Source organism: Danio rerio, chromosome 3, assembly GCF_049306965.1.
Source record: "Danio rerio strain Tuebingen ecotype United States chromosome 3, GRCz12tu, whole genome shotgun sequence".
Classification (NCBI taxonomy): domain Eukaryota; kingdom Metazoa; phylum Chordata; class Actinopteri; order Cypriniformes; family Danionidae; genus Danio; species Danio rerio.
Genome location: NC_133178.1, coordinates 30,838,338 through 30,860,020, shown reverse-complemented (window position 1 = coordinate 30,860,020; position 21,683 = coordinate 30,838,338). Strand labels below are relative to the sequence as shown.

The following is a 21,683-nucleotide window of genomic DNA, read 5'->3' as shown; positions in this document are numbered from 1 at the left end:
ACTTTTCAAATTTAACACATCAATCAAACTGACTAAAAATATGCAGTTAACTGTATAAGTTATATATGTTAAAAGCATAACTTAGTTTATAAAAGCATAACTTTAAAAAGTTTAGTTTGAAACCTGATTAATTGATTAAAATAGGGTAAAGCAGCATACAAATATTGTTGTCTTGACTTTTTGTGGTTACATTTTTTGCAGTGCTGGCTGGACTCCTCATTAGTGCTGCTCTGCTGGGTGGATAAATAATATAACACGCATTTAAATAAATGTAAATATATCATCAGCCTGGTGGTCATACAAACATATCCAAGTTAAAGTGCTGTATCATACTATATACTACAACTTGTACAGTGCTCAGCATATGTAAGTTCACCCCTCACAAACCTCTCTTTCAAATTTACATTTTTAACAGGAAGCTGTACAATATTACATTTGTGCATAATCATTAGATTAGTCAGTACTGAAGCCAAATCTGAAAATAACTTAATACCAAAAAACCAAAATAACTTACGATAACGCTCCAAAAACTAGTACACCCAAATTTATGTTATATAAAAATATTAAATACAAATTTTAAAAAAAGAGAAAAAAAATCAAGCAAAGCAAAAATATAGATTTTTTTGCAATATTTTGACTGAATTCAATTGCATCTTTTAATTTCTAAATATGTATGGTGACAAAAATATATTTTAATAAATATATTTAATAAATCTGTTTAAATGTACCAAAATACATTGCCTAGATTCACTGAGAAATAGAGAAAAAAAAATTCAATTACGAAATGGGGTGTACTTAATTATGCTGCACACTGTAGGTATTCTGAGGATGACATACCAGCTTAAAATGTCATTTTACTACTCTAAATAATGTCACAGAATCTTTCTCCCCAAAAATGAAGCTACATAAATAACAAAAATTTATTCTGATATATGTGATCTTAAAATTAAAATATATTTTATTGCCATAAATGACACCCACAGAACTACATAATGTATGTAGGGTTGTTTCTAGGCTCTTTAGATGATTCAAATGTTCTTCACAAATACACAAAACAAGATCTTTTTTTGAGAAATGGCCCCTTTACACTGCACTTTCACTGAAAAGTCATGAAAAGCAAGAACAAAGGGTAAAGAATATTACAGTGTATGGTATGAGTCAACATGGAATAATAGCAAAGAATATTTGAAGAATCACACAGGACACGTGTTGAAAATTTTGGCATGAGCTTTTAACATTTTTATTGACTTTTTGAGAACTTTTTCTTTTTAAATTGGATTTCATTTTTCTAATTGTTCTTTTTTTCCCTATCTGTAATGGAGATTTGATCAGGTAGGTTAGCATTCACGTTCAAACTTTCATACTTTTAGTAATATAACGATTTTTAAGTCTCCGTTTTCACAAACTCTGTTAAATTATACAGTTTATTAATCTTTTTCTTTATACATTTCAAAAATATAAAAGGTAAATAATAAACATTCCATTGAAATATATTTTATACAGTTCTTGATATTTTTTTCCCTTTTTTGTATGACAATAAAATTGTATCCAGCATCAATCTTAGTAGCATAGAACTCATCCATTTCTTTTAGGAACCTTCTCTTTCTCACTGGCCTCTCTGTCTCTCTCTCTCACTCTCTTCATCAATGATTCGCGTCTTTGGGGTGAATATAGAGTGTGGTTAGGCTTTCGCTCAGCAGCTCCATTAGCTCTGATAGTGCAATCAATCCCCCTTTTAAATAAGCTACGATAAGTATAAAAGGACGAAACACAAAAAACACATAGTGCATATCGGGCCAAACTATACTAGAATAAATGTAAATACACATGCAGGGGAAACTGAATTCCTGCAGGGTTTTTTTGTTGTTGACATCTGCTGCATCTGTTCAGCTCTGAGTCTGTGGAAGCTCTGATGAATGTTCACTACAGATATCATCCAGACAAAAACAACATAGAAACAAGTACATTTTTCAAAATGGCTACCATATAGCCATAGCTATCATTTGAAATGGCTACAATTCGAATAAAAAGGTGAGGGACACCAGAAACATGTTCTTCTATCCTTTATGAGGGTGTCTTTACAAAGAGTTAAGGCTGCCAACGTACAATTCGAAATATAAACAGCGATGCTGCATAAACGCCTGCTCAAAGTATGCAGCTGTAACTGCAGCGCTCAAGCCACCTCCGAGCTGCATTAAATACTGTGCAAAGACACTCAAACGCCTCCTCGGAAGCACCTCTGTGCCACCTTTATGGTGTGAAAGTTTCTCCGAGAGAGAAGTCGCAGAGTAGAGAGCCCAGCTGAAAGAGATGGTTCCCTCATTCTGGCCATTCACAAATTATTCACAAGTTATGTCCTCATTGTTTTCCATGCATGCATTATAATTCAACTTCAAACAATATGATAGAAAACACAAGAACAAGGGATGCAAAAAAGCTTCTTCCTCCAAAATTCCAGAAGGACAGGGGGACGGATGAAGGCGGGGAGGGGGGATGCAAACAGGAAGTGGAGAAAGCGTGAAGACTGATTCTGGCTTTGTTCTGCTCCTCTCTGATATGTTTTGTATTTGGGTTTCAAGTAAAGGTATGTTGAGCTGTCAGCCATCTGAAGGGGGCTGCGGTCTCATTCACGCCAAGACGAACCCTCCAGGAAAGCATTCGCAAGAGAGAGCTTTTTCGATGGATGTGGCCGTTTACATACATACACATTCAGGGAACAGTTTCAGGCACACTGGATTTCGTATGAGAAATGAGACAAAAGGTGGCCCTCCATCATTATTGCTCCGTTCGACCGACCAGAAAGGTACATAACCAGTCAACAAACGCTTATGAGATGAAATCTGCAACCTAAAACAAACACATATGTCCTACAGTACATGAATATATGCCTATGACTCGAAAAAGTGCATGAGTGTCTTCCTGCACCCGGGAAGCAGCGAGCAGGAAAGACGTAAAACAGGCCGGACGCTACTCAGAAAGAAGGGAATTCCCGTGAAAAAAAGCGCAACATGGCTACTGCAGCTGCACACGTCTACCGCACCGTCAAGCTACTTGCTAACGTTTGAAATGACTCTAGAAAACGCTGGCTCTTGTGGTGATGGAGCTGCATCTGTGTTGTTTTTTCCCTCCCCGGACACACAGCACCGGTAAACAGACACCAGCCAGCTGGCCTGAGCACATGACGTGTGTGTATGTGTGTGTTTGTGTGTGTGAGTGTGTGAGCTGCTAAGGTCTTGCTTAGGTGTTGCATAGGTAGTTACTAAACTAAGCTTACGTTAGAATGACGAGCGCTGATAGAACAAACAACATCAAGTGGCATAAATAAATGTAAACACAGTCTAAACTTAACCAGACTCTTTAAACAAAACGTTTCTTGGTGAAGACAAACAGTAAAAGAGCTAATCGTCACGTGTGTAATCTATGAGTTAAAGGTGGAGTCATGGCCCTCCTCTCACACATACTAATGCTAATACCAGAAATCTGCTGCTAGGTTAATACTGAAGTCCATTTTGGTATGGCATGGCTGGTTTTTCTAGAATGGCATGAGTGCTCAGCATATGCAATCGTTCGTAATAAAATCTAGTTTTCTATAAATATAAATCTTAGATGGCTGAAAACAAAAATCTGACACCCAATAAAGTATCCAAAAATAAATTATAGGACGTAAATGCTAATATCTTTAAATCAACACAACTTAAGAACTACAAAAATTGTGTGCAGGTTTTTGAACCAGCATGTTCCCATGCATGAGCACCTTTGAGCTCAGATGCTGTCGCTACTTTCGGAGATTATGGCTTCCTGATTGGACAATAGTGCTTTGTGATGTAAGTGCTCAGGGTCTCAAGACGCAGCAGTTCACACCACGCTGATATTCATCAGATTGGACTCACTTTTGATGGATAAAGCTTTGATTAACCCACAGAAAGTGGATGAAATAAAGAAGAGCAAATGCTGCAAATCAAAAGTAACTTTCCACCAGAGCTGAACTTAAAAAGAAAACGTCACCCAAGGCCTTAAAATGCCCTTCCACCTTGCTCTTCAGACCCATAAACTTCAAAAGAAAAGAGCCCTGTAGGTGTTGGAGGTCTCCCGAGGAGCTGTCGTGCTGCTGCCGGAGGCTGATATGACTGAGGGTAATCGTGAAGGGCAGATCAGAGAGCCAGGAGAGTCCAAGTAAAGGGTGAGAAAAAGGAGGGAAGATGTCACTTGAAGCCATGGAGGGAGTGAAGGAGTTCATCTCATCATTCAGCTAGACTCAGTGGGGTTTATCTTTTATCCAACAAAACTGTGAATCTTGCAATCCTATATATTTTTACATTATTCTTCTTTTTTTATTCAAAAACAAAATATAGAGCCTCTCTTTTTTTTAAATATATGCTTTTTTTTTCTTCTAAATTTAGTAGCATTTAGCATAAACTTTTATTGTTTCCTTTTGATTTTGGAGTTTAGTGATTCAAGCCCTCTAATTTGGGGATCAGGGCTTGCAGAAGTCATGCAGTTTAGTCATGCTGGTAAACAAAGTGAGAAAAATGCATTTTTAGTTTTCTCTTTTTTTTTTTGTCGGCTTTTGTTCAAAGTTCACTCAGTCCTCTTAAAAACCCCTTTGTCCTTCAACTGGTGTCATGCACTTGTTTTCTATTCCCCACATCAAGGTTAAAGACCTGCGTTTTTCATCCGTGACCCCATCCACTGATCCAGAGTCACCCATATTGCACTGTGCAGCGGTCCTGTCTAGTTTCCTCTTGTTCCTCTCAGCATGATCTCTACCATTTTTCTCAGTTTTTTTATTTCTTTTTTTTTCATTCATGCCATGCAGTTCATCTACAGTGGAACAGAAATGCTGAGATGCAGAGAGCTGAACTAAGAGAGAGAGAAAAGAGAGAGGCTGACGCTCTTTTCTTCATAGTCACCTTTTCGTGAGCCCTGAGAAGGACACTCTGAACAAGATTTCTGATTGGATGGATGGGGAAACGTTCGTATGATACAGCAATATGGCAGGCCGATGACGCCACTGTCTATTTTCATTTAAAGCACGTGCAAGATCTCCAAAAGTTAAAGGAGTGGAAAAAGTTTGGCTGATAACTGTTCGATCGAAGCGCTTGATGAACTCTTCTGTGAATGTGTGGTTGAATTGCATAGCGTTGAAGGGCATGATGAGTGTTTTTCCACACATTTTTTTCATCTGAGACTGGACTGAAGGTTTTTTTTTCTTTATGCCAACTTTTAGGTGCATTTATCTAGGTGGAATGCCCCACAAAAAAAAAGTCTTGTCGTTTTAAAATTGCATCCATTTCCACCAGGAAAAGGGTCGTGCCGGGACATACTACAGTTTGTATGCTTAATCCCACCCTTTTTTTTCCAAGCCTGGTGATCTCTTAAGGAAGAATGTGTTTTAATTCCTCCCAGGACATTGTGTATCTTCAGTTTATTGCACCTAGGTTGGGGTTTAAAATAAGTAATGGAGAGATGAGCGATACGATATTTTCTTCAAGTCAGTTCAGCGCAGCGATCTGTTCATCTCTCGTTTTCTCTCTTTCGTCGTCTCAAATCCTGCGGTGACTCCGGGGTTTGCCTCTGGACAGGTTTTGCGATTGGGGAGCTTGAAAAAAGGGGCAGTTCAGAAGCTCAGCACTGCGGAGAAGACAAGAGAAAGAGAGGGGAATAGAAAAACAGGGGGATAGAAAAATCAGTATCACCTTACACGTCGCACGGCCTCATTACAAACGCATTAAAAGCTACACACTGCTAGAGGCTATCGCAGATGACGGTCGATTCAGACTGCGCAACTGCGAGAGCCAAAGCTAAAGAAGCCAAACACAACTTTTTTTTAATTATTGTTCTTTGTTTAGGAGGGATGTCCATGGCACATTATTTTCATAAAGTCTCCTAAATGTAAAAAAGAAACGAAAGAAACCCTCATAGCAAAGCCTATCATAACATGCGCTCAAAAACAAAACACACAAATGCAAGACTCTTGAAATCACACTCACGAAAACAAACACACATAAAAGCAGAAGAAAAGTTCAAGTCGTCGAGGGCCACAAAATCCTGTTTTGGTGAATCAAATCCAAAGAGTGAATTAAAAATGGTGGATTTTGTCAGCCCTCTAGGATGGACCAGAACAAAGCAAAAGCTTGTCGTACATCAGTGAATCCCTTCACACAAAGGGTGCGTCCTAAAACGTCTCCCTATTCCCCATGAGGTGCCCTTATTTTGAGATTACCAAATGATGAAAGCTGGCATAGGGAATAGAGAGCGAGTGCACCATTTGAGAACAGCGCCAAACATCAGAAAAAAGTGGCACACAAAGGAAAAACAAAACACTAAGCACACAGTCAGGCACATCACATGAAAACACGCAGTGACGCACAGAACACCTTACGCACATTCTTACACTGAGAAGCGTTCAGCTCCCTTCCTCCTCTCTTTGCCTTTTTTCTTTCTTCCCCAAACTGTCCTCCATTTCACGACGCCTTTCTTCATTTGTTGACCATCCTCCCAATACTCTGTTCCCCAAACACACAATCTGTCCATCTGACCCTCATGCTTTCATTTCCTGATTTTTGGTTGCGTCCCGATTTCCATACACAGTTTTTTGTTTCGTAATCCACTTACAGCAGACCGTGTTTGAAAAGTTCACTTGGTTCTTAACAAATCACGGATTACTTTTTCCTCGTTTTCTCATACTGTCATCCAGGCTTTTTTTTTTTTTTTTGGTTGTTATTTGGAAGCAGTAAAAGTTTGTACTTGGGGAATGAATGAACGGATGAAATGGCGAAATAAAGGATTAGCTGTGGAAAAGGAAGACTTGCAATGAACATTGAGATGATTGATATTTTCACAGATGCATGCATACATGGGGTCATTAATAACTCAAATGTCTCTCTCTTTGTTTCGAATGACATCATTTTGGAAGCACTGGTAGAGACGAACAAAAAGAGATTTACCTGAGTTGTGACAGGGAAGCGTAAGTCTGACGGAGAGGATTGCGGGTAATGGCGCTAAGTCATTTACACTGGACCTGCTCTCCCCGTTTCGAATGCCACATTGGAATCAAAACATAATTTCTGTGCGGTGAACTCCACATGCAGTCTGTGTACAAGAGATTTATTTACATTTCCCTTCAAGGTCGCATGCAGCCTCTGCTTACCAGGGCGTTTGCTAACTAAGCTAACTAGCGGCAGGCCTGTCTCTTCCACACCCTAATTTCAGGATTGAAATAAAGGGATACAAGTAGTGCCGTTCCATCCACCCTGACTACACCTTTACAGATAGACTACACATTGCAAAACCACAAAATGCACTAGGATGCTAAGTGCTAGCTATCTTGAATGTGTGGAAACGTGCATTGATGTATTAGCATTAGCATCTTTCTCTCTGCTCTGACCACACAGGAGAGAACAGGAAATCCTTCAGGTCTGTTCAAACAAATACCTAAAATAATGTTTTATATATAACAGGTACGCGTTAAGGGCTAATTCTTAGCCTCTAAAGGGACCAAAGAGTGCTAATGATCTACAGCACTGAATGCTACGTCTGTCACCCCCCTCATATACCAGCAGAGGGCGCTAAAAGTGAGGATAACACAAAAGTGAGGGGGAACAGAACTAGTAATTTCCTCATAAATAACACAAAACTATGTGATTAAACAAGACCGATGATGACATGAGATGGGAACACAAACTAAAATGGACTTGTAGAGGAGCTGATACTGGTTCGGGGGCTTGGGTTTTCATTCGGGAATGTGTTTGTGAAGGAAGAAGTGGATTTTCTGTTCTAGTCTTAGTTCACAGTTACTGCTTCTTTTTGCATATATCTGATAAGCACTGGGCTTTCAGAATAGTTCTCTGTGAAAAGATGAAAAAGAATAAATCATAAAATGACCATCTGCAATGCTTTTGATGTCTAACAGAGAAAGGAAAACTAAAATAATAATAATAAAATAAAAAACAGATACATAGTTAAAGCACATTCAGAAACCCCATATTGAGTACAACAGTTGTAATGGTCTCTGCCACCCAATAGCATCTTAGCATGCAGAACTAAGCCCCGCCCTCCCCTTAACAGCAGTCAAGTTGAAAATGACAGATTGGTAACAAAACAGCAATGAAAAAAAATAGTTTGTACATTTGTTTCATGCAAATCATTAATATGCATGTGCATATGAATAAGCACATCCATATGTACACACTCGTATTAGCAAACATGTACATAAACCTCTTTGTTAAAATACATTTTCTTATCAAAACACACACATATTTATATATATATATATATTATGGACTTATAATTTCCTTATTGCTCGCAGTAGAAATCCATGCATGTGGAAATTACAAAGTCAACCTTCAAAAACTGTACATATCATTAAAACCTGAACTATACACCCTCATTAAGAGCATAAAAACAGAAAGGCAAAGAAAAGAGAGATGAAGAGGAGGAGGAGGACATGGTGAGACACGAGGTGAGAAATAAAATGGTGTTCTTTTTAGGACTGGACCTGAATCATATAGGAATTGTTTTGTCTCTCTCTTTCTCTCCCTCTCAATATACCAGGTCATTTGACTAGATTTAGGGTAATACAAAATATATACTTGCACTTGCTTGTTTTAAATATACCCTGATACATTTTAAACACGTGTCAGATAGTTTGACACCGTTAAAAGAAAAAAAAATGCAATAAATGCCCAGCAGGCACACAACATCATAAGACGCTACTATTAGGTTAGATGTAGATCCTGACGTCAGGTGACCAAAAAGCCAGCATCTAAGGACAACGTTATTTTGACGTCCAATAACGAGGTCAAATTATGCTGATATTTGGTTGATTTTAGGTTGTGTTGGTGAGTGATCAAAATCCAACGTCTGATAGATGTCATTGTGGTAACGTCCACACAATGTCAAGGTGTAACATGATTAGACATTGATATTTGGTTGATTTTAGGTTAGACATTGAATACTAACGTCGGCCTGACGTTGGATTCTGACATCAACCTGATTTTCATTTACATAAAAAATCCAACACCCCCCCAACGTTGGGGTATGTTAGGGTGCAACGTCAATATGACGTCACTGACGTCCTGTGCCTTCAGGGTGCATATGCTCAAAACTGAGCTAGACCAGTATTTCTCAGCCACATCAGACCACCAACACACATGTTTTAGATGTCTCCTTTGTCTGTCACACCCATTACAGGTCTTTCAGTATCTGCTAATGATCTGAATCAGGTGTGTTTGGTTTAAAAAACATGGAAAATATGCAGAGCTGGTGGTCTTCCAGGTGGTTGAGAAACACGTGGTTCAACGTGGTTGAGAAACACTGAGTTAGACTATTCCGTAATACTTCTGACTCACCTATAATCAGATTTAACAAAAGTTATGTGGTGTAATTACTGCATTTTGCCTTTACATGGCTAAACAACCCGATGGATCGTTAAAACAAAAAAAAAAACGAATAACTAATACTGATCTGAGAATCTCCCTGAAACACTTAACTGAACACTGTAGTTATAGAGAGCACAAGTGTGGTATAGCAGACTGTACATCCAGCAGATGGCTCTCGCACACTGTCCTGAGGCCTTACATGAAAATGAAGCATGTAAATAAAGCAGCGCACATGCAGACGACTGATGACTGCTGTTTTACTCATTAAAGCACAATACCAGACATTAGCTTGCTGCCGCCATGCAGATGCCCAAAGTAATCAACCACCTACAGTCTAGCAGTGAACTTCTTTAACCAATAAAGAAGAGAGGAGGGAAAGAGGACAGAAACAGGGTAATGCGGCAGTAGCGAAAACACACGAAATAATAAGACAAAAGAGAACTAACATTGCTTAACTTAAAGGAAATAATGATTACAGATGAAATAAACGAACAAACAGATATGGGTGTGTAAAATTAAGTACATTAAATGAAATCATCATAAAAAATGAACAATGCTACTTTGCTTTCTGATCAAGTTTTACACCGCAGGTTTTAGTTGTTTGACATGGACAGAAAGACAACAAAGAAAGCTTTGTGAGCTGCCATTGCAGAGATATCTTCACCAGGCGTGTGTATTGCATCTGTGCACTCAGAGATGCAGCAGATTGACACACAGTGAATCACACATATGGCTCATTTATTAGAAAGAGTTCATTTTGTCATCTTTTATTTGTCTTTTTCTTCTCTTACTGACCGCTGTCAATCCAGCATCCATTCAATGTTCCCTCCTTTATATTGGAACGAAGGTCAGCATCCGAGAGACAGAGCAGATTAAACGAAAGAATAAATAAATAATAAAAGAAAAGGAACAGAGAAAGAAAAAAGGAGACCAAAAAGAAAACAAACTGAACTGATTTTCTACTGCATTCAAATGAGAGGAATAACAGTAATCAGAAAATGATTATGATTGAGAAAGGGTGATGGCGATGATAATGAGGATGAAAAGGTCCAGCGAATTCTTTCCCCAAATGGGGAAACTTTGAGGCCACTGTCTGATTCACCACAGCCCCAGGATGTGCGGATATGCAGTGAGGAGTGCAGTTCAGCTTGATATGTCTTCATATTTATGAGGAAGTACCATAGTAAGGATATATTTTAACGACAGTTCCTTCATGCACTAGTATACAAATTTGTAAAGGGTCCCGAAGAAGTGCAGAAGGTTATAGGCCCTTAATAAGATGGCTCCTTCTTCTTTCCTAATTTTTTTTTTGTCATACATTCAGCTCTTTCATTTCCTCGTACTTGGTGTTGAATATGCAGAGTCAAAATACAAAAACCAAAACGTTAATTGCAGATCTCCATGCAAAAGCACGATATCCCGTCCTCCCAAAATGTCAACTCAAAGCCGCCCGCGCAACTCCAATCCCCGATCCGAATCGCAAAGTCCAAACGCTGAGTACAAAAATAGCTTCTCTTTTTTTAGTTGTTGTTCTTGTAATGATCAGTTCTCGGTCTCTCTGTTAGTGTTAGTTATTAGTTTGAAGGGTTCATCTCCAGCTCCTCCGGGTCAGAAGTCATTGTAATAGTGGATATTGCACAAGAATGGTTTAAGCGTTTCTCTTTGTCCTAAATAAAGAGCATAACGGTGTGAGTTATATCTTGAAGTGACAACGAAAGTTGCTGTAGGAAATACTCTGTGTGTGATTAAATAATGGCTAAGTGTTGGTCTTATTCATAATACTTCATATAATGGCCTGGACCACAAAAACCTCCTTCATCACAATCAAATCAACAAATAATTTCTCTAAAATCAGTTCAGCATTAATTTTTACTTCCTCGCTGAAGTTAAAGGGGCACTGGGAGTTTAGATATAGTCTACTTGCCTAACTGACATCTTTTCTTGCATGCACTTGAGCTACTTGCATGTTGTCTGTGACCTTTATCATTCCAAGCTGTGATATGAAGTGGATTTTTCAAGGCCTATAATGGTGTATCAAAACTGACCTCAGCGACTAGTACCTGCTGGATCACAGTCACGTGTTTTTTTTTTTTTTGTTTGTTTTTTTGTTTTTTACACATCCTGCAATCAGGCAGGAACATATGGGGAAGCCAACTACTATCATTCAACTACAGGGGTGGATTTCCTACAGGGTGCTCGCCGCTGCCGCCTATTAAACAGTGAGGGGTTTTATCCTAATAGAATTCAGTGCTTCTTTTTTTTTAATCTTTGATAATAAGGCATAATTTGCTGACGTAACAGCATATAATTGTTTTAGTTGCCTGTCTGAAATATTGCCTGAAGTATATATGCGGTGATTTTAGTACTTAAAGCTCTAAATCCCTTAACAAATTCCTCCCATTCCCTTTGAGGCATGATATATTAAAAAGAGTGCTGGGTGCCCCCATCCTGTCCAGTCAATGGAGGAGTATTTAGCGGCGTTCTTGTGGTTATTAATACTATTGCGGTATAGTGTGCGTGGTGATTATTTTGTTGCCGTTCCCTAAGATGTGCTACAGAATGGAGGGTATAGGGGATCGGCAGCGGCGCAGGGGCCCGGGGGACTCGTAGGGTTCGTATGGTGGGTTGTTGATGGGGGTGATTGGGGTCAAGCGGAGGGGGGCTCCTGTCATCCCAGAGATGTTATTGAGGCTGCGGGACTTCTCGTAGCCAGCAGCTACAAATCCCAAATGTGGCAGATGGATAATGGAGAGAATACATACATCAGAGAAAGATGAATAAATGGAGGTAATGCGGAAGCACAAACATGTTTGGATTCATGATGAAATTTAAAAATCAGAGTTAAAAATAATAATAAGGCAAGGGGGGGGGGGTGGAGAATGAAAAGCAAAGAATGACAAAATGAAAAGGATGTAAATGACACAGAAGCAGACAGACAGAAAGACAGACAGGGACAGACAGAGACAGAGACAAGGACAAAACAGGAAAATGAGAGTTATGAAATGTCATCAAGTTCTCTTGTCAAATTCTTTTTGTTGTTGTTGTTGTTATGGCACAGCAGTATTACAAAACAAATCTCCCTTTAGTCGCAGCCACATACAGTTTTCAGGGAGAGATTTAAGAGCAGATGTGTAAAAAGAGCAGGTGGATGAAGCACCTGATGGCTGACTCAGACCAATAGTGAGGTAAGGAGTTTAGCATCCAGGTGTTTGACCCAGTCTCAGACGAAACACTCTGCATTCTGATACTAGCACTGGAGTCCAGCAGAGGAGTAGCAGAGGAGCTCCGTCTAGTCAAAGCAGCCTCACTCAGCACTGTGGGCCAGGTGAAGCTCCTGCGTTTCAGACTAAATGTCTTTCCATTCTTAGCTGCTAATTCGTCTTCCTTCTACATACAAGTGTATTTCTGTAGATTAATAGGGATTTAAAACAGCTTCACGTGGCCCAAAAGTGCCTGAAAGCTTTCCTTCCACATCCATTTCTGGCTTTGCTAAAACTTTGGATTCTTTAAAGTCTGGCCAAACTTTGATTATTCACCTAATGTGTCCAGTGTTGTTTTAGTTTGCTAACAAATTCAGGTGTCAGTGATTTATATAGATTATACAGATAGATTGAGTCAGAATTCAGCTGATGTCAGGGGGAGTTGAAATGCTTTTCAGTGTGTCTGCATTATTTTCGACCTCAATTCAAAGATGAGTTGTATCTATTTTTTATTTACAACAAAACCTGATTAAATTTCAGGCTTTTGTGAAACACAAAACTAAACACTTTGACCAAACAATATACCCCACTGACATTATTTGGGCTTAAACAAACTTTCTTCAGAATACAGGTGCATCTGTATAGAAAATGTCATTGAAAAGTTGATTAATTTCTCTAGCTGTTCAAAAAGTGAAATATAGATATATTACACACAGATTGATTTTTAGCCAATCATTGAGTCTATTTATTTACTTGTATAAATCTGTGTATTTTATATTTATTCAGCTTTTAAATTAATTTCAGTAATATTATTGACTAATATGAAGATGTTAATATAATTTATTTACATTACAGTTGTCTTTTAGCATATATATTATGGAGACTTGCTTTTTATTTTATTTTTTTACCAAATAAGTGAATATAATTGGATTTGCAGTGGAAACAATAAATACATTTTAAAAACATGTTATTTTTTATCTTATATATTAAGTTTTTAGTTATGATATTCCCAAAATAATTCCTCATAAATCCACAGATTTTTTTTTTCATAATATTCTGTGCAGAAATAGCAAAAAAAAGAAAAAAGTCCACAGATTCTGTCTGGGCCAACTTATGGACAATAAAAATAGGATTTTTAACACAGAAACGTTGGACTACTTGTTCTGGGCTGTGTTAGGCCAAGGTTGCTTTGAAAAACGGCCTTCAACTCTTCTGCGGTGTTGAGTTTGCTGGCCAATCAAGTACAGGGATATCATTGTCCTTAAACCAGGCATTAGCACTTTTGGCGATGTGGGCAGGTGCCAAGTTCCAAATGAAATGCAAAATTGACTTTGATCAGAAAAGAGGACTTTGGCCCACTGAGAACAGTCCTTTTTGCCCTCAGCCAAGGTGAGACGCCTCTGACATTGTCTCATGCTTCCCTATGCTGACCAGCTTTTTGGAGATGCTGATTTAAATTTCCAGCAGAACTTGGCACCTACACACACTGACAAAAAGGACCCTGGTATCCCTGTACTTTATTGTACCTGACCTAAACTCATGTGTGGGGTATTATAAAGACACTGTTTCTGCAGGTTTCAGCAAGGTACTTTTTACATTATTTTGAATGGCCCAGTTGGAAAAGAGTTTTATTTGCTTTATCAAACTTTTGAAAATAATTTAATATATGTAATAATAAAATTATAATAATAATTCAATAATTAAAATATAAATAGTTTAATTAATTCTGAGCAAATATTTTGAATATTGTGTCAAAACAAGCAAGCTCTAGTTGTATACATACACTTTTTTCAACATAACCTTTCTTTAAAAAAAAAAAAAAATATATATATATATATATATATATATATATATATATATATATATATATATATATATATATATAAAACGATAATAATCTAAACGTATGCACAACAGTCTGTCCAGGTCAGCTTCCTCAGCAATACATACATGGATTAAACAAATTATATTGTAAGTTTAACAATTAAACCATTATGGTAAATAGAGTTAAAAATTACATAAAACATTTTATTGAGATGGATTGTGGGTGATTGTATGGGTGTTGGCCAGATTGGGTAGCTATACATCAATAAAGGAAAATTAAGACCTGTTTAAAAAAGCTTTAAGACCCACAACACAATTTTTAAGTAGATTTCAGACTTTTTAAGGCCTAAGGTTTTGTTTTTGAGATTTAAGATATTTTAAAACTTTAAGACCCTGCAGATACCCTAAAAGAGGAAGATAAGACACTAGACCCAACACTGCAGAAGAGCTGAAGGCCATTTTTTAGAGCAACCTGACCTTCATAACACCTCAGCAGTGCCACAGACTGATCACCTCATGCTATTTTACTTTGCAGAAGTCATTTGAGAGAAAAAACATATCCCAGACCAAATCTCCAGAGCTTTACACATTCATACTGTTCAGTAGTCCAAAATTTGTCTTAAAAATCCTTTTTTTTTCCATAAACAATATACATACTACTTAAAAAACAACGGGATGTCTTTCAAAAAATATGAATGCCTCTAATGAACCTCTGACCATGCCAGATATATTTTTATAACAAGTGTGACTTTACTCAATCACAGCAGAACTTTATTCATTTATTGTGATTTTTGTATTCTGTTTGTTTATTTTTTTATTTTATTTATTGTTATGACTTTTGTTGCTATACTTGTGTCTACTGGTATTACTGTTCTTGTCCTTTTTTGTTTGTGTGTTCATTAAAACCGATGAACAAAAAATAAAAAAAAAAATCCATAAGTAATATTCAAATTTGAGCTACTCAATTTTAGGATTTCATTAGGTGCAAGCCATAATCATAAAAATTAAAAAGAAATAAACATTTGAAATTCACCAATCTGGGTGCAATAAATTTATATAATATATGAGTTTCACATTTTGAATTGAATTAGTAGAGATAATCAACTTTTTAATGACATTCTACTCCACTGAGATGAACTATTATAAATTGAGTTTCACAGATAAAGTCTATTATGCCTGGAAATATATTAAGGTGATTAAAGGCCCATTTGCACTAATGACGATAACTTACGAAGATAAGTAGTCCTAAAAAATGTTTAAATTTAACATACAGTCAGAATTAATAGCACCCCCCCTCCCTGTTTATTTTTCCCCCAATTTGTGTTTAACAGAGAGAAAAAAATTTTGTCAACACATTATTACATAATAGTTTGTTCTGTAGACTATCGAAAAAATTTATAGCTTCAAGGGGCTAATAATTTTGACCTTAAAATGTTTTTTAAAAAGTAAAAACTGCTTTTATTCTAGCCGAAATAAAACAAATAAGACTTTCTCTAGAAAGAAAAAAACATCAGACATACTGTGAAAACTTCCTTGCTCTGTTAAACAAGGGAATATTTTAAAAAGAAAAAAAATCAAAAGGGAGCTAATAATTCTGACTTTAACTGTATATCAGAGTCCACACCACAAAGTGGAACCACTTTTAGTGGCTTTTACAGCCGGTTATAATAAATTTGAAAATGTCAGAAGTCAAAATACTGGAGGGCACAATTAAAATAAACAGATTAATATTGTTTGCTAGTGTGGAAGCTAAGACAAGAGTTTAATTATTATGATAAGGTATTATTTTAGGTGTGAACGGACCTTAAATGATGTTTAAACTAAAGGTTTCAAATACCGCTACTCATGTTATACATAATAACATGAATATTTCTTATAATAACAGATAAATAGTGACTTCTGGTGGTTTTTAGACTAGCGATGAACTGGACTCGAGTATGCTTTTTTCGGAGGGGAAAAACACAAATGAATATGGAAGGAAGAGCTGGCACATTACATAGTAGAACAACCCTCTCCTGCCACAGGAGAACTTCCCACACGGACACATACACAGTGAGTTAGAAGTCTTAACAGAACAAAACAAGAGACAAAAGCTCACAAGGAAGGAAAAACACGGGGTGTTAAGAAGGTCCTACTGTCGTATAGTCGGCAATCCTATCTCCAGGAGGTCTGTGAGGAAGTGTATGTGTGTGCGTGTGTGTGTGTTTCTGACTCAGAGGGCTGCTGGGACACTCTGGGTGCTGCACAGCCACTTGTCATTCAAAATCTACTCCAAAACATTGCCTATAGGAGCTGCAAAAGAAGGCAATGGTAGACAGATCTGGGTCATCATGTTCCTCACACCAGACCACTGGTGCGAGCACAAATGGACTGTTTGAGGGAATATACACATTTAACTAAATTATTTGTGAGTTAAAAGAGTGTTCATTTGCAGAGAGAAAATGAAGAATGTGTTCGTGAATGTCATGCTTTGTACTTGTAGCTGTGATGCAAACAAGTTTAAATAGAAAAATGTTTCTTTCTTATTGCTGGACTTGTCTTTAGATGCCTACTTTGGCATACTCTGATTAATGAGGCAGTAGGTGTCCAACAGTAATAAGTACACCTTTGGCACTTGCAATCTTTCTCCCTCTCTTTCTCTGAACAATGACAATGTAAAAGTGACAATTTTAAAAAGGACTTAACATAAATAGCTGTTTTATGAAAATGACTGCAGTACATTGTGTTAATGATTGTGTTGGACACAACTATACGTCTAGATTTAAAACAAAATACAAACAGAGACAAAAAAAAACTAAGCAAAAAAACAAACATGTTACATACTGGGTGGGATTGGGGGGGGGCAAGAAACTTCTAAATCAAATGCTATGCAAATAGAACAGTTACAATATAAAAATGAGCTTTTATGGTCATGGAAGAGCAAATGTCAAATAAAACCTATGCTTTGTAGTTTTATGCATTTACAAACACTCCATTGATTCCTATGAAAGCCAGTTTCTGCCATGGGATAAAAAAAATGTACTTGTATTTTTTCTTGCTTTCTTAATTTAGATTTCAGAAAAAAATTATTTTTCTTTTTGAAACATGGAGAAAAAAAGTAAAACCTTTGAGATATAAACACTGAATTGCAAGAGAATTTTATTTAATTAAATATTTTTGGTGATTTCTCACAATCTGGAGCTGTGTTTCCCAACCATGTTCCTGGAGGCACACCAATATTAAATTTTTTTTTTGCATGTCTCCTAAGCCTGATCTCAGAAGAAAACATATCTACTTTACGTTTTGTCCGTTTAGTGGCTAATTAGTACAAGTTCAGTCGAATGAAAATGTAGCATTTTAAAAAGGAGGCATGGCATTCACTTCCGCCCCTAATCCCAAACTTCATTGGGGGATGAGCAAATAATACAAATTGTTACTAAATTGTGCAAATGAGAATGTACGAATTAAGGTGAGATTATGTTGGTCTTTCCTATCTGACCCACGTATTTTAGGTTTAAGTGTCTATTCTAATGTTTGCTGAGTTGATTCAGGTGTGTTTGATTAGAAAGAGGTTGAAAATGTGTACTGTTGGTGAGCCTTCAGGAACAGGGTTGGGTAACACTCTTCTAAAGTTTAAAAACCTTCTCATAATTTTTAATTTTAAAATGTTTTCCTTGTGAAGTTTAGGATATGGAAGTAAGTCTATAAATGTGTAAATGCAAGAAATAAACTGAGAATTCTGTCTGTTTTTCACACAATTCAGAATTTTCAACCTGCATACGCAATCCCAATTATGAGGAAACAAATCTAAATAGTGTCTTTTATTATTCATCTTGTGGCAGAAACAAACTTCCACAGATTCCAGCATAATCATTGACAATTAAATTCCTCATAGCCAACACAACTCACACTCACCAGCCTCACGCATGCAACACTGGTGAGAGGTTATGTATGAAGAATTACAACAGCATTGAGGACTGCTGTAATTCAAGTCTTTAGCTCGACAGACTCTGCGCTCCAGCAATACTTTTTAGTATAGACATGTGGCTTCATAATAACTCAGTGTGACTTCCACTGTAGATGCAATTTGCATGAAACGCAGAGTCTTAACAATACACCTTTAACAGCTTAGCATAGTTTATGGTAGCTAACATTCAAAAAGCCCTTGACCTGACCTGGATGAAAGTCTCTCTCTCTGCTGAGTTTACGTACCTCACGTCAAACTTTAGTGACACTACGAGGACTGTACGAGTGGCCTGGGGGTGGGATGGAAGGTGAATGTTAGTATGTGACACAAATATTAACCGCAGCATGATTTAGATAATGCACAGCAATAAAATTATGCCTAATATACTGCGTTGAACACTCTGATCAGTGTGGTCTGTTTGCAGAAACCTCTAAGTTCATGTCCGGGTGAAATCAAAATCTACTATGTTTATTTTGCTAGCTTCCAGTTCATGCAGACTTCATCTCTTTAGCACACCGCAGTGGTCATAAGATTTTACTAGTTAGTTATATTTATAGAAATTAAGTTTGGATTAAGCTTCAAAGGTTCATACACAGTATATTTGTGTGATTTTATCTGGGTTAATATTTGCAATATCCACCAGTGGATATTTGTTGTTCCTTTAAACACAAACACTGGTAGTCACATACATACAAGTTACATCACATGTGCATGTATGATTTAGACACAGAATAAGACGTAGACACAGCACAACACAACACGACACAACAATACACAGCACAACACGAAAATGACAGTACACATACATTACACCACAAACATTCAGAAAACATGATCACAAAACAGGACAGCAAAAATATGTGATGTATGTAATGACTACAGTGAGAAGAGAGGAGATAGTTTACCATCAGAAATAAATACCCGCACATGTAGTACAAGCATTGACAGGATTTAAATTCATAAAACACATACTTATGTTTACATGAGGTGTTTCAGAATAAATCAGAACAGGTGAGCTTATATTAATACATCAAATTTTGATAAAAATAGTAGTTTATGCAGCTAGAATCTTTTTTCATAACAGATTTAATTATAAGTGATATTTTAGAAACACGGTAGAGAACACAACAAAAACAACAAACACTGAAATAATATTCACAGGGCTTTCATTTCATGTATGGGTGTCATACATGCAGTACACTGTCAGTGAAGGTCACACATTCTGTTTAAACAGTCTGCTTGACAATAAAAAAGCACTGCACTGCATCCGTTTCTTTTAAATAATCTGTCACTGAGCATAAATTGGATTCACCATGAAAACAGAATCAGGCTTAAGAAAAACGAAGTAGGTCTGCAGATAGAAAAAGTCTACTTAATTAATAATTTGCCGTGACTATGTTTCATGATCTTTAACACAACTAACTAATGTAACCCTGGACTACAAACCCAGTCTTATGTTTTTTCAACGGTCAAAAATAAACTGTATAAGGTAAAATGACAGATTTCCAACTGTAAATGTATCAGAATTTTAATATTTGATTTGCAATATGCATTCCTAAGAACTTAATTTGGACAACTTTAAAGGGCACCTATAATGAAAATCATCTTTTGTAAGCTGTTTGCATAGAGCTGTGTGTAGGTATAGTGTGTCCACTGTTATTTTAAAGTGATAGAAACAAAATAAGTCTCTTTTTTTATTTCCTGAGGTTAAAATGGGATCCAAATCCCTCCCATTTTGAGACCCACCGCAACGTAACCTCAAAATGCGGTTTCCCGGCCACCGAATTGATTGACAGCTGCGTATTAACATGTCTTCGTAGTATCACGTATAATCATATCAACAAGACAGGATGTGCGCAAAGCAACTGGGATTAAAAAATCTGTTCAGCTCACTGTGATCATCAATCATCATAAAATGTAATCTAGAATGAGTTTTACGAGTTTAAAACGTTTTGAAAAAAGCGCATGTTTGTAATGAATAACAGCAATTTTACCGTCTTTATCACAACAGCCACGTGTCAGGTCTTAAATCAGGTTTATTTTGTACATTAACATAACAAATAGCCATATAGCAGTGGATATTAAGATGTATCCAGTCACATTTGCATGCAAAGTTAAACGAGCACTATGTGTGTGTGTTTGTGTGTGTGTGTGCACGTGTTTGTATGTGCGTGGATTTTGTAACAACGTTGTGTGTGACTCATCATTGCAAAAAGGCTTGAATAAACTCACCAACAAATACATCAAATGATCATTGGGAAAGTTCTTACTGTTGTATTTCTCACAAACGTTACGTGTGATCTGCTTCCTTCATGTCTGTCACTCTGCTGTTTATCTGATGCAGATACGTGGGAACGATGAGCGGGGAGATCTAGCATTAACGGCACAATCAACAAAAACAGCTATATTGTGTTCAGAGCAGAAAATTTCAATATTCTGAAAGATATAATAAATAATCTGATGGGAGTTTTGAACTGAAGCTTTGCAGACACTTTCTGGAGACACAAAAGACTTATTTTAAATCTTGAAAAAGGGGTAAAATAGGTACTCTTTAAAGGTGGTTTCTCAATATTTTGATTTATTTGAGCCCTCAAAATCCAAAATTTTAATCAGTGTACCAAATTTTGTCTTATTCCATCAAACCATATATTAATTTATTCAATGTTTAGGTGATGTATAAACCTTAATTTAAAAAAAAAAAAATGCCACTTATGACTGGTATTGTGGGCCAGGGTCACAAATACTGCTGAGATATATGAACACAGGAGCCACAAAAAAACAAAACAAAAAAAATGCATAATGCACAACTTTAATATACACCAACACTTTCAGTATGAGTGCCAGGCAAATGTTTTAGCTTCTCCTTGATAAGAAAATAAGACTTTTAAGAGACTTAATTAATACTGGCATGCTATATAGCTCATCATCAGGTAAGGTTGTGACAGGCTCGAGGTGCAGTGACCTAAACAGTATGAGAGCATTGACCTCTTTGGAAGCATTATCGGCCAGGCTAGCAACCTCTCAGCCATCTTTCGCCACTCAATTTTTACTGCACTGCAGTCAAAATCTCACACCGATGCAGCTTGGAAATCTGACAGTTGGCTGTAATGTTTGTGGAAAATGCTGAATGACTAGAAAATGTCATGAAAAAGCAGTTGCAATCAGCAATTGTGCCAATTCGGTTGTTGGGAAAAAAAATCAACACTGCCATTCTGCGGACATACCAGCTAATTCATAAAGTAATCCAATTTATTTTTTGCACGAGGCTGCACTCAAACTGACACATATATACAGTATATATAAAAGACAGCGGTTAAATGCAAAGCTGTAAGG

At 37.0% G+C, this 21,683-nt stretch overlaps 1 protein-coding gene across 44 annotated transcripts in view; it reads right to left on the bottom strand.

Annotated features, from left to right (window-relative positions):
• Positions 1 to 4,541: 4,541 nt before the first annotated feature.
• The window catches only part of kcnc3a (potassium voltage-gated channel, Shaw-related subfamily, member 3a), a 113,809-nt gene continuing 96,667 nt past the window's right edge, over positions 4,542 to 21,683 (bottom strand). For 13 of the 44 annotated variants that reach the window (XM_073941731.1, XM_009299545.5, XM_005164037.6 and 10 more), the window contains one exon: positions 11,440 to 12,096. In XM_073941731.1, the coding sequence (XP_073797832.1) occupies positions 11,933 to 12,096 (164 nt within the window). In that variant the 3' untranslated portion in view covers positions 11,440 to 11,932. 44 annotated transcript variants of the gene reach the window in all.